Raw genomic sequence first — 17,472 nt, forward strand, 5'->3', positions numbered from 1 at the left:
TCAATGAGGCAAAAGCAGATTCATGTACATTAAGGACTGAAAATGTACAGTAAAACAAACGTGATTGGATGTTCTTCATATCTATTCTTACAGTGTGTGTGCAGTCAAGCGAGCGAGTGAGTGAGCGAGCGCGCAAGGGAGTTAGTGAGTGAGTGATTGAGCGAGCGGCTGAGCGGGTAAGCATAAAAAACTAAGTGGGTAAGTGACTGAGTGAGGAGGTGACTGGTTAAATGACTGACTGACTGACTGACTGACTGACTGACGGAGCGAGTGGCAGAAGATTGGTGTACAGGGATGAGCTGTTAAAACCATGGCAGTTTGAACAAGCAAGTTTAAAAAGTGTATTTTTCCCCCAAGTGTATTACAGCTCAGGATGCAGGCTTCTACCAGCTTCTAGAGATTCAGGTAAGGAGATTGAGCTAACAGCAGTGACAGCCTGATCCCGTCTTATAATGCTTGTGTTATACAGACTAGATGGATTATAGCACACGGTACATACTGAGAATTATTTGGACAGACTCATGAGGATATTGGACACAATCATTGGGCATAGCCTCATTCATTTAACCCATTAAAACCGGGAACACATCTGTGTCATTTTAGATTTTAACCAGTTTAACCATAATTTTATACTTTGGCTATTCAGAAATAGTAGATATACGAGCTTGTAGATGCTATTTTTGAAAACAATTAGAAACTTTGTGCATATCTTTGAATATATATATTTTTCAAAGCGAACATGTATAACTCATCTTTGCTTCTGGGGGTCCCTGGAACAATTGACTATACATATCATTTTGGGGGTCCTTGACATGAAAATGTTTTGTGCACCACTGATATAGCAACAGAAGTTTTTCAGAAAACTGTTAGGATTTAGAAGACATTTGTAGAATCGGTTCCCAGATCTTAATGGGTTAAGCACGTAGCATCCCTATTCTGAGCATGTGATAGTAGGCAAATATTCAGCTTTAGCATATCTACAAGCAAACGTTGTGTCGTGAGCCTGTAGATCTGCTATTTTTGGTGAAAGACCACTAGGGGCGATCTCAACTTGCTTGCGGTGTTTCTGAAAACCTTATGCCCATACCTAACACCATGCCAAAAATCTAAAGCGTGTCACCAAGTGCACAATTTGTATGATTTTGTACATATTCCCTTCCAGCTTATAGCCATTTTAAGCTCCCGGCAGCCATCGCGGACGCCATCTTGAAAATAATGTCTTTCCACAACTCAAATTTTCCTAGATTTTAAGTATGCTTTTTAGCATGCCCAATACTAACAGAATCCATTGAAAAATATTTTCTATCAATTATTTGGATTTTCAATCATAATACTGACCAATCTAATATTAGAATCATTGCAAGCAGACCACTAGGGGGCGATCCCAACTTGCTTGCGGTGGTTTTTGAAAACCTTATGCCCATCTAACACCATGCCAAAAATCAAAAACTTGTCACCAAGTGCACGATTTTTCTGAATTCCCTCCGGGCTATCACCTTTGACCCAGACCTTAAACTTCCAACATCATGTAAAGAAGGTCGTTCAATCCTCATTTTATCACCTCAGAAATATAGCAAAAATTCGCCGATCTAGAAAAAGTTCTTCATGCCTTCATCTTCTCGCGTTTAGACTACTGTAATTCTCTCTACACCTGCCTCTCAAAAAAATCCATCCACAGCCTTCAGCTGGTTCAGAATGCTGCGGCCCGTCTTTTAACTGGTACAAAAAATTGTATCATATCACACCCATTCTAGCATCCCTCCATTGGCTCCCAGTTGAGTTTAAAATCAGTTACAAATCGTCACCTTGCTAAACTAATGGCCTAAGTCATTTTTTGAGGAAAATTATATTTTTGCCTAAGTCAGCTCCTCATGACACTGGCCACCTCTGGTAAAATCGCCCATCTCCTAATTGAAAAGGATCATGCTGTTCACTCCCCTTTTAGTATAATGGCCTAATTCCCCAGTGTGACTTAGGCCAAAATAGGCTTTTTTTTGCCTAAGTCACATGGTGTTGTGACTTAGGCCAAATTATTTACTGATTTGGGCCATTTAAAAAAAAGGTTTTGGCCTAAGTCAGATTTAATCCTATTTAAACATATTTAAATCTCTTATGTTACATAACTGACAGACAGTGTTATTTCTATTTAAATAGTCATAATTTGTTATAAGCATTTTGGGTGAAATGGTTAAGAAAGATGATATCATATAGTTTTGTTTTGGATCAGTTTTTTATTTTTCCTGAAAAACGTAAAAAAATGACATAGGCCATTAGTTTAGCAACAAAATCTTACTCACTACTTGTAAGGCCAGGCTAGGTCTTGCCCCAGCCTATATCTCGGACCTACTCCCCCCATATGTGCCTGTACGTAGTCTGAGATCCTCAAATCAAGCACTCCTGGCCATTCCAAAAGGTCTGTTAAATGCAAAAGTTTGCATGGCCTTTGCCTTCAGAGCCCCTACCCTTTGGAATGCCCTGCCCCTAGAGATCAGGTTCACTGAGTCTGTCCCCCAGTTTAAATCCCTCCTTAAGACCCACTTCTATAGAGCACCGAAGTCTGACGTAATTTACACATCCTACCTGGGTCTCGGCTCCCCCCCCCCCCACCCCCCCCCCCCCTTCTGAATTCCCATAGACCCCGTCTTTAATATCGCGTCAAATAAGAACTGTGTTCCAAAAACAAACGATCCCGGCGGTTTGACTCTTATGGATATGAAGCATCAACTGACGGTGAGAAAAGGCTATTGTTACTTCCGACGAATTAGTAACATTTTCGCCAGAAACAGACTGTATCAAATATGAGTGACTGATCATAAACGATACAGAGCCTCCTCCCTGACAATTTCGCTGAGACAGTTTGTTAATTTTTGGACCCCAATTCCTATATGAGACGATTCTATAATAACCCAATGTTATTCTCAATAGAGAAATTACTTTACGAACCAGGGGATGAACGAGTGACGTCAGGACTTCTGTACTCTATAGGTTAGCTTTTAATGCCCAGCCCTAGCCGATGACTATAGACCACCGAAGTCCTGACGTCACTCGTTTATCCCCAGGTTCGTAAAGTAATTTCGCTATGGAGAATAACATTGGGTCATCATAGAATCGTCTCATATAAGAATTGTGGTCCAAAAATAAACAAACTGTCTCGGCGATATTGTCAGGGAGGAGGTTCTGTATCGTTTATGATAGTCAGTCACTTATATTTGATACAGTCTGTTTCTGGCGAAAATTTAACTAATTTGGCGGCAGTAACATTAGCGTTTTCTCACCGTCAGTTGATGCTTCATATCCATAAGAGTCAAACCGCCGGGGTCATTTGTTTATTTTTGGAACACAGTTCTTATTTGACGCGATATTAAATACGTCTATGGGATTCAGAATGGGGGTGGAAAACCGCGAACCAGGTAGACAAACAAAGGATGTGTAAATTACGTCAGACTTCAGTGCTCTATATCCTCTGGTCTTGCACCGGTATGAAAGTGGTCTGTTAATGTGCATCTCTGCACTGTTTTCTGCATTGTTTTTCATCTTTAATCTTTTTTGTTTTGTTTTGTGTGTTTTCTTTTGCTGTTTTGTAAAGCACGTTGTAACCCAGTTTTGAGAGGTGCTATATAAATAAAGTTTTTCTTACCTTGAGTCTGGTGGTGTGTCTTCATTGCTGGCTGCTGGAGACTCTGTTCCCTCCTCCACTCTGTCCCCAGACACTTTAAGAACATCTACGATGCAGATGATCAGAGAGAACTCCAATGAGACAAACTACTGGCGCTATATATATACACATATATATATACATATATATATATATGTGTGTGTGTTATATATATATACGCACGCATGCGCGCACACACACACACACACACACACACACACACACACACACACACACACACACACACACACACACACACACACACGCCCACCGGCCACTGTAAGTACGCCTTTCCAACTGCACGTTAACGCAACATTCAAATCAACCAATTACATTACAGTAACTCAATGCATTTAGCAAAGTACACATGATCTGCTGCAGTTCAAAGCAGTCATCAGAATGGGGAAGAAAGGTGATTTAAGTTACTTTGAACGTGTCATGGTTGTTGGTGCCAAACAGGCTTGTCTGAGTATTTCAGAAACTGATGATCTTCAGGACTTTTCACACACAACCATCTCTAGGCTTTACAGAGAATGGTCAGGGGGGGAAATAATCCATTGAGCAGCCGTTCTGTCACGTTCTGACACTCCTGTCAGCTAAGAACAGAACACTGAGGCTACTATTCACTCAGGCTCACCACAACTGGACAATAGAAGATTGGAAAAAACATTGCCTGGTCTGATCAATTTCTGCTGCGACATTCAGAGGGTAGGGTCAGAATTAGGTGTCTACAACATGAAACTAGAAAAAGTGCTCCTCGGAGTACAGGTCTCCGCCAGGTCAGGTAGGTTAGTGTGGCCTCCTGGTGGCGCTATACTAGGCCAATGTGAAAAGGGTGCCAATTCTTCATAGGCTTTTCATTGAGGCATTTTGTTCAAAAAATGTGTTTAGCAAAAATCGACCTGCTGGTGGCACAATAACAGGCCAATGTGAAAAGGGTGGCATTATTTCCTCGGCCTAGTGGGAATGTGCATGCAAAATTTCACAATCGCACACTGCGTTCATGATTCAGGGCATTTGAACCCGATGTGTTAATAACATGGCTTCCAAAGTTTGGAAGCCATGTTATTAACACATCGGGTGCTGAACACGGTCTGAACCGTGTTTTCACAGAGTAGCGCATTGGTGCCGAACACGGTCTGAACCGTGTTTGGTGTCTTTTTTTTTTTTACACACGAGAGGGGCTGGAGCAGCTCTGGGATCACCCATGGTGATTCTGAGAAGGATAGGCCAGATGGATCATCGTGTCAAAAAACAAGGCGCCCATCCGCTTCCGTTCTCCTTCTCTAAAACCCCTATAACTCCGAAACTTTTTACGCTGGGGAAAACGACTCATTTTGTATGCACGATCGCTCCGCCATTGTTACTCGCGTAAGAGATGTTATCGTTCCAGGCGTTAGTCAGGACCATCGGGCAAAATGGAGGCATGCTTTTTTCACATGGAATGTACGTCGTGGAGTCTACAGCTTAAACAGCGCTGCGCAGCTCAACGGTGAGATTTCTGGCACCGAACGTAATCTGTTATTATAAAATGCTGGCACCCAATGTGTTAATTGCGCCACCATGAGGCTTATTTAAAAATGTTCAAGTGGCATTTATTCCACGGCCTATTGGGAATGTGCGTGCAAACTTTCACGGAAATCGCAAGCTGTGTTCATGATTTGAGGCATTTTGTTAGCCAATCAGGATGGAATCTGACAGATTTACCTTGATCACATCACTATAGAGATACTGTGTACCGATTTGCGTGATGTGTGGACAAAATCTGTAGGAGTAATATTAAAAAAAATAAAAAATAAAAAAATAATAATAATCGGCCTGGCGGAGACAATAATGGATCCATCCTATCTTGTATCAACAGCTCAGGCCACGTTCAAAGTTACTTAAATCACCTTCTTCTTGGTTCTGATGCTCGGTTTGAACGGCAGCAGTTCATCTTGACCATGTGTGCACTCTAAATTCATAGTTACTACTAAGTGATTGACTTTTTGTGATGAAATGTGTATGAAGGCAGGTACACACTGCAGGATATTTGGTCTGATTATGCTGTCCGCGACCTTTTTTGGCGCTCGCCGACAAAACCTCCCAATCTGACGCAGATCGGCCTTTGATTGGCGAGATAATGCTCGCTGTGTGTGAAAGGCTCAGCGAGATGATCTGGCCGCGATCATCCGCTCTGCGATGGCTTTGCGACCGTTTTCAAATATCTATCTCGTTAGATATTCAGCCCTGTCGCAGACAAGAGATCAGACAGTATCATACAGTATGAAAGGGTCCGCGAGGAGATCCACGCTACAGCCAATGATAGCACATTACAGCAGCCACCGTGGCTAGGAGAGGATCACTGACTGGACCTGACCAAACAACAACAAACAGACCCTCCTCCGCAATATTACCGTCCTAGTCCAGTTAAACATTATAAAACTGAATGAGAGAGCGTGAGCTGTGTGTATTGTGTGTATGTGTGTGTGTGTGTGTGTGTGTGTGTGTGTGTGTGTGTAATATGCGTGTGCGTGTCTGTCACTGTCTAGCCTCGCATGCCTTTTTTGTTTGTTGTTGCCAGATTTTGCTAGAGAAATAAGCAACCAGATCTATGAAAACAAGCCCAACAAAAGCGACTATAGGGCAGGCCACATCAGCACTTTAACCTATTTTAAAATAGCCGATCTATAAGCTCACAACGCATCGCAGCTATTTTCAAAGAAAAATCTTGAGAAAATTGTGGAATATTTTCCAAATCCACACAGAGCTTGTATGGGGGTCTATGGCACAACATATCTTCAGAAGGGGGGAGGTCTGCAGACAAATATTAATTTGGGGGTCCTTGCCATGAAAATGTTTGAGAACAAATGGCTCAAACAACATTAGGAAACAATACCAAATAAGCAACTTCACTTTCAAGCAACAGAAAAACAAGCGGACATGGCAACACTGACTGCTTCTGACGAGAGAGAGAGGGAGAGGGAGATATATCACGGGAGACGTCGATTAAAATGAATTGGAATAAAAACAAATACATGTAGGTATTGGGTCCGACTCTGGACAGCATCCTAGTGAACTATCCTACAGTGTGTAATCCCTGGTCGGGGATCAATCTATAGGGTGAAAACCACAACGATATATGACAGCCTATTTCAAGAAATAAACTCCTCTAGTGTGAAATGCTTAACGATCAGACGACCCCCGACCACTTTAAAAGTCCTACAGTGTGTACCGGCCCTTAACGTGCATTTGGACAGGCGTACCTGATAAAGTGACCGGTATAAACTGTATGTATGAACGTTTTTACAAGAGTGCAGCGAGGTAAACAAGCAAGCCGACACTATTTAGAGTGTGCACAGAGCGTGCCATCTATGCCAGTACAAGGAAGAAAAAACGAGACACAGAGATTAAACACTTTGTCCAGCAACTACTTGGTAGTTGTGCAGTGCACAGTGCAGATCTACAAACTTGTAGATCTGCACTTTTTGGCAAGGGTCACCCATGGTGGAGAAAACATTTATTATAGCAGTCTGCTTCTGAACGCATTGACATCATGACATTGACATCATTCGATATTGTGTGACTGTTGGTACAACACACTGTTTACGGTCAATATCTAGTTGTAAACTGACAGTATACATTGAATTGATTGTGCATACCGTTTACTGTGTACTGACAGTCGGCTATAAAAAATTTTTTTTTCTAGTTAATCAAACTTTTGAGTTTGGTAAAACAAATTCAAATCAGGTGTGATCTTACATTGAGTCTGTTTTGTCTTCAAGGGTTCCTCATCTGCTGGTTCCCCCTTCCCTCTGTCCACAGGGACATCCAGCTCCTGGTCTGTAAGGACATAAATGATGCATATCAGAGAGACCACAAAAAAAAAAAAAAAAAAAGAAAATGGAAACAAAACAATGATGGAGGCAGAGACATAATCCTCGATTAAATGCATCAGCTTTATTATCCGTCTGAAACGTAATAACACACTCTGAAAATGTCACACAATAATCCTTCAACGCAAGTTATCTGCAAAAACACGTCACTTCCTTTCACAAGGCCCCCACTCACAGACCCCTTGACCAATCTGAGGCGAACTGGAAGCCTCCTCTGCCTCCAGGAGTCGGGCAGAAGGGAACAGGGGCGGGAGATGTCATGACCGGAATACTCATAACGAAATTACTCCACCCCTGCAATGCACACTAGACATATCCATAGGCCTAAACTGCCGTTTTGAAAAATAAGACAAAAGAATGAATGAAAAAATCACTACTGTTCCACAGTGCCTGATCTGTAGAGAAATGTGCAGGATATAATCTTATGTAGGACGTCCTGTCTTTAACATCAATATAGATATTATAACCCTGGTTGGAATCTATGGATACTTGTGGATACTCGTGGGAGATTCGGAAATAGAGTAGAATAGAAATACACTGAGGGGAAACAATATACAACACAGAGGCTCTACAAAAACAATTAGTAATACATAAGATTTTAAAAATACATTTTCTAGGATAAAAACAATGAATATGCAAGTCTGCATATTTATTTAGTGCTATTCACTGAACCACAATGACTTAAGACACTCGATTTAAAATACAGAAAGTTATGTATGTTGAACTGAACTGTAAACATTTTTACGATTTGTGATTACACATTATGCACTCAGCACTCTTTGCAGGACGTTTTCATGGGTTTAGTGCTGCTGTGAAGGTTAGAGAATGTGGTCTGTGTGAATCTCATGACAAAGTGAAGATATTTTACTACTAAAGTTTACTGGGAGAACTTTCAATGATTTTACACTACATGACAGGAGCTGACACCCGTTGCAGACATTAATTATTGGTTGCGTACACACAGAGGGTTAAATTAGAATTCATCCCTCTAAGAAATTGTATTGACTGTATATCACTGCTGTTGGGGAGAAATCTTGTATGATGTCAACTTTTTGTAACATGTCGCATAATGGTGTTTGTAAATCTGCTATATTTTCAGCTTTTTTTTTATAAATCAAAATTATTAACAAGAGCTTGTGACTAAAGAATAACTATATTGGATCCACTGGAACTCAGGTCCTTTTTTCCATTTTCGGAGGTGTTCCACCCGACAGCAACAATGTGATAAACAAAACAATGTATATAATATCAGCTGTGATCTTACATTGAGTCTGTTTTGGCTTCAGGAGTTCTGGATCCTCTGCTCCCTCTCTGGACCCACTGACATCCATCTGTTGGACTTTAAGGACATACAGGATAAAAGTCAGAGAGACCACACATGAAGACAAATTATGCTCTCTGTGTGTGTGTGTGTGTGTGTGTGTGTGTGTGTGTGTGTGTGTGTGTGTGCGTGCGTGCGTGCGTGCGTGCGTGCAAGATAAATGAAAAAGTTATATATTCAAATCAAATGTAACATTTCTCGGATGGGACACAGTGATGTAAATTCCATCTATAAATATCTCTACATGAGGAGAAAGAACACAGCTTGATGAACAGGACATAAATGCTCCACCATGGTCCATGTGTGTGCATTTAGAAATGGAGGTTGAACCTGTGGTCCGTGAGGGGATATCATTCCGTTGTCATCTAGTAGTAGCTGACAGTAATGTTATGACTGGAATACTCATGAAGAAATGATTCCCCTGCATTGCACACTAGACGTGTCCATAGGCCTAACCCTGATGTTTAGAAAAATGATAGCCTGGCATCATCATAACGTGTATTAAACCCTGATGTGGCACAGTATGTTGGCTGACTTGATTCATGGTGAATGGTCTGGATAAATGAACACAAATAATGGTCCTGACCCACGTGGTGTTAATAATGTAAATGAAGAGGGACAATGAATTGAACTAAACAGAGCTGTAATCATTATACAAATAGCAGTGTTATATTGGCAGACAAGTAAGACAAAGGAACAAATAAAGAATTCCTACTGTTCTGCAGTGCCTTATCTGTACAGTAATGTGCAGGATTTAAATGTATATAGGCCAGTCTTTAGCATTGAATATATTGCATTGCGATGGAATAGAATAGAATAGAATAGAATAGAGGGGAAACTATACAACAGTTGCTCTCATCAATAAAACTAAATGTTGTGCTGTTGGGGAGAAATCTTGTATCTCCAAATGGGGTCTGCTCATAATTATGTTGTGTGTTTTTTTTTTCATAACCTAATGCTCTATTCATGTCATACTACAGTGTCCCACAACAGTTGCTAATGGAGCCGATCTACAAGCTCACAATGCTCGCTGTGCAGAGCTTGTAAATTGCTATTTTTTAATTGATTGTTTTATGGCTGTATAATATACAATGTATATAATTAAGTGTGCCTGCCATGTAATGGCAAAACACTTATTGAGATCCGCCATACTTATTTAATAGGGTTTATTTCACGCCGCAAAAGTTTGCCGCTCTGTAACTGCCGCATGGTTTACACTACCGCCGCAATTTATACATCAAAACGTGTGGCTTGGCCGGGAATCGTGTGCTCGGAAGTTTTTCGCCGTTACGCGTTACCATTGCGACGTTATTCACAAAAAACTACGAAACTCTGCCCCTTTTGGCCGCACACGCCACGCCAAATGCTACTCCTCCCACACGGTTTACTCGTCATTGGCAATGTATACATCAAAACGTGCGGGACGACCGGTCCAACCAGGCTATTACTTTTCTCGCATTTTCGCGTTACCACGCCCCCTTTTCAGTCCCACATTCAGACTCAAGTAAAAAAAACAGCCTTCATCATCATCATCCTCTTCTAGGTGGCCTTTGTTATGAACCTTTCACATTGAAATGGACCCGGATCTCTTCTCCTCTCATCGGCCACACGGCCAACTGGTTATCAAGGAGGGGTCCGGGGACCCCCAACCACGTAGCCACGCCCCCTTATAGTCCCCCATTCAAACCCATGTTAACGGTTAAGAGTGCAGGTTGGTGGGTGGACATTTGTTTTGGGTCGACATTTTTTGGGGTGGACCATTTTTATTTTTTTTACTTTTTTCCCCCCACCTTTTTTTTTCTCAGATATTTGTTTTCTTCATTTTTTTTCACCCAACTTTGTTTTTTTATTTATATATTTTTTTACACCCAAACACTCTCTGAGGGGTATGGAGCTCAATGGTGCGACCCGGAAGTGGATATCTTCACTTACGGTTTAAAAAGTGCCCAAAATACGTACCCCCCTAAGTGGGGGTCTGCCAACAAATGCATCTGACCCAAAAGTGGATGTATCACTTCCGGTTTTGACAAGTGCCCAAAATGCTCCGAAACTTCGTACCACATCCGGAAGTGGATTGATTCACTTCCGGTTTAGAAAATTGCCCAAAATGCTTCGAAACTTAGCCTCCCCTCCCTAAATGGGGGTCTGCGAACAAATATATACTGGTCAGTTTTTGCCTCAGACCACCAGAAGTGGGTGAAACAAGCACTCGAAACCATTTGAGTAATCGTTGATATATTAAAAGATATTATTAGATTTTTTTTAAACATTGTTTTAGATGCTCCTTTTTTCCTTAAATGTATGTGTTTTTATTTTCCTTTTTTAGGTTTTATTTTATTTTGTATTGATTTTTCAATTCTACTTTTTGCTGCTTTTTTTCATATTCCACCAAAATGGACCACCCAAAAACCTGTTAATAGCACCATTCAGGCCATTTGGAGTCGATTGGTGGTACTTTGTAGTGACACTATTTTGAGTCTCCAGCCAGCTGCAGGCACACTTACATTTTCTTAGGAAATGTGTTTCTAGTATCAGCTGTGATCTTACATTGAGTGTGTTTTGGCTTCAGGGGTTCTGGATCCTCTGCTCCTCTACTCCATTCTGTCCCCAGAGGAATCCTCCATCTGCTGGACTTTAAGGACAAACAGTATATGATGCGAGAAAGAGAGAAACAACTACTAAAGACGGTGTGTGTGTGTGTGTGTGTGTGTGTGTGTGTGTGTGTGTGTGTGTGTGTGTGTGTGTGTGTGTGTGTGTGTGTGTGTGTGTGTGTGTGTGTGTGTGTGTGTGTGTGAGAGATATTTATACATGTAAATTGTCCCTGCTATTAAAATGTTATTTATTTTGGATGGGACACAATAGCTATCACAACAGCTATCACAATAGATCTGTGCATATTTTAGTAAACGATGATGTCATCCAACATTTTCAGTCAAACATCACTTTTATTCAACATTACAGGCGCAGAATGGTGACAATAAAAGGGTCCAAAATAGTTTAACAGACTTCCAAACTAACATTGTTTGAAAACCTTAAACGTAAGGTAAGTGATATTGTTTGGTTAAAACAGTTTATTTTTTGTAAAAGCACTATATTCTGATAGTAATCATTGCTATAGTATATACTACAGTGTTTGTTCAGTAACAGGGGTCTCCCTGTCTCTCCAGCTCTTTAATAAACAGACAATACATTTTAAGGTAGGTGACAACATTTCAGCCAATCAGAAAAGAGGACCATTTATCAAATTAATTTGTATAGTGTTCCAGTTCAAATTATGTGTGCTCATGTATTTGTGTCATTACTTCCAATTTCACTTGTTTATGAAGTTTCTGTTTAATAAAGAGCTAGAGAGACATGGAGACTCCTGTTACTGAACAAGCGCTCTATAACAATGAGTACTATCTGAATATAAAGCTATTTAACTTATATTTTAACCCCAAAAAAACGTTTACATTTTAACAAAAAGCCCTGTCACAGAACTGAGATCAGGTGCTGTAGCTCTACTTGTCCAATAGATGGCGGTCTTTAACCTCAAATAATGAGGTGGAGTCTAGTACACACACACAAACCAATGTTGGTTCCTCAGTGGTTGAGCTGCTACATTATAGTGCAGTGGTTCTCAACCTTTTCAGGCCACGACCCCCAACAACAATAATCATATTTGAACTGGGGACCCCCCACCCTAACAAGCACTTGTAGGAGTTGAGGCATTACATTTAGTTTGACTCGGTTCCACAGATAAATATTGTGAAAATAGACGATCTACAAGCTTGTAGATCGTCTATTTTCACGATGTTTGCGTCTTTCTTATATTATTTGATAATTTGGCCAATGTTTGACTAGTTTGTATAGTATTAGTCCAGGCAATCTAGCCCATTTTAGACCCAAAAGTCAGACTAATTGTAAGAGAATTTTTTTCAACAGATTTCATTTCTATGAGGTGTCTAGAACAACATACTAAAAGTCCTAAGAAATCCTAGATGCGGAAATATGTTTAATTCTCATAAATTCAAGATGTGTGCTAATACCTCGAGAAAACTAAAAACCCTTATGGGCTTTTTTTTTCCTTTTGTCCTATCACAATGAAACTTTCCACAATGAATCTTAACATGAAAACTAAACTTTTTTGTATAACAAGTTTCTTTGAAACTTAATTTGAATATGCAAATTAGCTTAATATATATTGAATATGACCAAATTTGCATATCACGAAAATTACTTTTCCCCAAAATGTATTATATTTACATTGTTGTTTGTTAATGATATCAAACACACTAATCAGACTTTCATGAACCATTTCATCGAATATTATTATTACTAGAACTTCGGCCGCGCTGCGCGCGGCCTCAGCTCTATCGCCCGCGCCCACATAGCAACTGCGCCCACACAGCGATCTGTGCGCCCGCCCTGCACCCCTCCTCCTCCCCCAATGTGCAGTATTGAGAGCCCTGACGTCACAACATATGGAGTGATGGCCACTGCACTCTGGTTGATTGGAATACACCTAGGGCCCAGGTACAGCTGAGATGAGAGAGATGTGTATGTTAGACACAATATGACTCTGAGCAGGCATCACAGTGTTTAAATTGCATCTGGTGAAGAAGAGACTTGATTTTCCTATGTAGGTAGTATTGTGTAAATACTGTATGTACAGTACGTACTGTACAGTACTGTACCTGTACTGTACTGTACCTGTATGTACTGTACTGTACTGTACTGTACTGTACTGTACTGTACTGTACTGTACTGTACCTGTACTGTACTGTACTGTACTGTACGTACTGTACATACTGTACCTGTACTGTACTGTACATACTGTACCTGTACTGTACCTGCACTGTACTGAACTGTACCTGCACTGTACTGTACTGTACTGTACTGTACTGTACTGTACTGTACTGTACTGTACTGTACTGTACTGTACTGTACTGTACGTACTGTACTGTACCTGCACTGTACTGTACTGTATGTACTGTACCTGTACTGTACGTACTGTACTGTACCTGCACTGTACTGTACTGTACCTGTACTGTACGGTCTGTACTGTACTGGGGGGAGGGGGGGAGCTGCATAGACCAAGGCAGCGCTTGTTTCTGTGTGCTCTGCAGGGGAACGAAGGTGCTGAGGTTTTGTGGCAGATGATGATGATTGGCTGTTAAAAGAACCCTCAGGAAGTAAATTGCAGCTGGCGAAGTGATTTGCATAAGTATTGGGGCATAATGCGTTTGTTATTGATTGTACATCCTGCAAGTACAGTAGCGGTATGGGAAGCAGCTGTAAACACAGGCAGAATATTGAGGAACTTTGGGGGAAAATGTGGAGTTAGTTGGGCCATGTGTCTGCTTGGACATTGGCCCCATACACTCGTGTACACTCCATGAGTGTGGCCGCTAATTGGCCGCCAATTATGGTAGCAGGATTATAAAGGGATTGGCACTGAAAAAAGTAAAAACTGACTCTAGCTTTCTCAAACAAGCTAAGGTGTTCAGCCTGTCAGAGGAAAAGGAATCATCGTTGCAGCAGGTGAAAAGGCTCTAGTCTCACTGTATGGGGGTGACAAAGATGAATCGCTGGATATGCTGAGACACAGGCAATTCTGTGAGAAAGACCACATCTTCAGTGGAACCTCAAACTCTTCCACCAACATCATCAGCTGTGAAGTTCCACAGTCTCTGTGTGTTCTACCAGATCAATGAATGGAAAGGAACAAGTGAAAGCATGAGTCCAGAAGACTGGGGATGGCATGTTATAGGTGGTAGATTCATGCCAATAATGACTGATCAGCCTGCAGGACCACCAGAATTACTTGATGTGGTCTGCTGTAGCTGCAAGAAAGACTGCAGCACGAAGAGATGCACATGTAAAAAAACATGGACTCCCTTGCACTACCATATGCGGAGAATGTCGTGGTACTAGCTGTACAAATTCCCAGTTGCCTGATTTATCTGATGACTATGATCCAGAGCGGAAGAACTAAGCACGCCAAGAACTGAAATAGGGGGTGCAAGAACAAAGAATCATACAAAAGGAGTTGAGGATCACGTTTGAACAATAAAATAAACAAAAAACAAATAAGAAAAAAACAAAAAGAACCTCCCCTGTTGTTGCTACCTTGTCGTGGTGGGGAGGCTTGTGTGCCTCTGTTACCCTGAGGACTATACCAGTGGGAGTTATACCCCCGGCAGGTACAACCAAGCCGGGCAGGTTTCAGGTTAGAGGCCAGTCCAAAAGCAGCATTGCCATCAACCGTTAGCAGTAGGATGGTTGGGGGAAGATTTGACGGATTTATGCATTTGTCATACATATGAATGGTGTTTTTGATGTTATTCTATGAAGTCACAATATTTTGATGAAATGGGTCATGAAAGTCTGATCAGTGTGTTTGATATCATTAACAAACAACAATGTAAATATAATACATTTTGGGGAAAAGTGATTTTCGTGATATGCAAATTTGGGCATATTCAATATATATTAAGCTAATTTGCATATTCAAATTCAGTTTCAAAGAAACTTGTAATACAAAAAAGTTTAGTTTTCATGTTAAGATTCATTGTGGAAAGTTTCATTGTGATAGGAAAAAAGGAAAAAAAAAAGCCCATTAGGGTGTTTAGTTTTCTCGATGTATTAGCACACATCTTTAATTGATGAGAATTAAACATATTTCCGCATCTAGGATTTCTTAGGACTTTTAGTATGTTGTTCTAGACACCTCATAGAAATGATATCTGTTGAAAAAAATTCTCTTACAATTAGTCTGTCTGGAAATGCTACTTTGCCTGGACTATATAGTGTGTTGATTACTTTTGATGCAGTAATGGTCTTTTTCTTTTTTTAGGTATTAAAAAAGTCTTGAAAGTTCTTAAATGGTCACTTTGTTGACCCCAAAATCATGTGGGGACCGCCCTGGGGGTCGCGACCCACAGGTTGAGAACCACTGGTATAGTACATAGAACCACTGTCATACAAATCAGCTGTTCAGCTCCGGTACTCTTCTTTACAGGTTCTCTACTGGTTCTAAAGTTTTAAAGGTTCTATAGCACCATGTGACAGAGGTGCTATAGAACCTTTAACCTCTTAAACCAAATATCCGTATACTTTGTTGATTAGTGTCCCTCAGGGGTCTATACTTGGTCCTGTCCTTTTTCCACTCTACACCAAATGTCTTCTCTGACGATAGCCGATCTCCAAGCTCACAACACGTTGCAATGCATCGCATTGTGAGCTTGTAGATCGGCTATTTTTGCAATGTTATTTGCCCCCGGAATAAACTGTAGGGTTCATGTGGTTAACACATTGAGTGCCAAGAACGCATATATGCGTTCTTTGCGTTCTTTAGAATCCATCACTTGAGTGCCAAGAACGCATATATGCGTTTTTTGAAAAAAAATAAAAAACATTTTTTTGACCCAAAGACCAAGGAGATATGATTTTTTTGAAGATTTAGACTCCCATCCACTTCTTAGTTAACTTAAAACTTAAAAATTCTGTATCTCGGCTCCTGAGTACTTTTTTTCTCAATGTAAAATCTCTGGCATAAAACAGCTAAAAAATCTGAAATAACTCTGGCATTCAAGGAGAGATCCGGACATTTTAAGTGTTATCTTTGATGTGTCGCTAATCACTCACCATCATTGAAATGGACGTTGAGTTATTCCAGAGAGTCCCCCTGTCGTGCAGTCTGGTGAACTAAACGACGCTGGTTGCTTGTTTCTTCCACAGACGCCAGGTTCTGTGAGAGAAACAAGCAACCAGCGTCGTCTCGTTCTGCACGAATGATAGCTTGTGCGCGACTTTCAGTGCATGTTTGAGTATCATGAGACTCCACGATGAGCAGTAGTAGAGAAAAAACTAACTTTGCATCGGTTATAATAGACGATTTTCACTCTTACACGGGCTCCCATTATGCCACGGAGGGGGCCGCCAGACTGCACGACAGGGGACTCTCTGGAATAACTCAACGTCCATTTCAATGATGGTGAGTGATTAGCGACACATCAAAGATAACACTTAAAATGTCCGGATCTCTCCTTTAAGATAGGCCTTATAGCCTATATAGCTCTAAAAGAATGATTATGAACAGTTTGTACATACAGTGCAGTGCATTGTGAAAGAGTGAATCATGTCATATACTCATACAGTCATATTATACAGCTATATTATAAACATTATTTCATGGTACAATTCTTACCTGGTGAATTCAGTTCAACTCAGAGGAGTCTCTACATTCTGCAATGAAAAACACTGTGGTGTTCCTGCTGCTTCATCTCCTGGTCTGAACAACAGAGAGAGAGAGAGAGAGAGAGAGAGAGAGAGAGAGAGAGAGAGAGAGAGAGAGAGAGAGAGAGAGAGAGAGAGAGTGAGAGAGAGTGAGAGAGAGACAGAAATCTTCAAAAACATGTTGCAGTGAATTATGTGATGAACATATGTTTCAAAACATTACATTGCAATAATAATACAAGATGTTAGGGGTGGGACGATACCTCACGTAACGATATATATCACGATATTAGGCCCACGATAACAATATATATCACGATATTCGACGATATTCGATATATTGCGATATCACGATATTCAATATATATTGCAAGAAATTTCACCAACGATATATCACGATA

At 40.7% G+C, this 17,472-nt stretch overlaps 2 protein-coding genes across 2 annotated transcripts in view; both read right to left on the reverse strand.

The window, feature by feature from the left end:
• Positions 1-11,474, reverse strand: part of LOC308083831 (NACHT, LRR and PYD domains-containing protein 1-like) — a 52,680-nt gene extending 41,206 nt beyond the window's left edge. The window contains exons 1-4 of the mRNA XM_080426232.1: positions 11,399-11,474; positions 8,795-8,869; positions 7,397-7,477; positions 3,638-3,722 (exon numbers count right to left, since the gene is read on the reverse strand). Of these exons, the coding sequence (XP_080282358.1) occupies positions 3,638-3,722; positions 7,397-7,477; positions 8,795-8,861 (233 nt within the window). The 5' untranslated portion in view covers positions 8,862-8,869; positions 11,399-11,474. The remainder of the gene's footprint in view (positions 1-3,637; positions 3,723-7,396; positions 7,478-8,794; positions 8,870-11,398) is intronic.
• Positions 1-17,472, reverse strand: part of LOC308089679 (uncharacterized protein) — a 496,849-nt gene that overhangs the window by 340,929 nt on the left and 138,448 nt on the right. The window lies entirely within an intron of this gene.

Source organism: Gymnoscopelus braueri, assembly GCF_963280865.1.
Source record: "Gymnoscopelus braueri genome assembly, chromosome: 1".
Classification (NCBI taxonomy): domain Eukaryota; kingdom Metazoa; phylum Chordata; class Actinopteri; order Myctophiformes; family Myctophidae; genus Gymnoscopelus; species Gymnoscopelus braueri.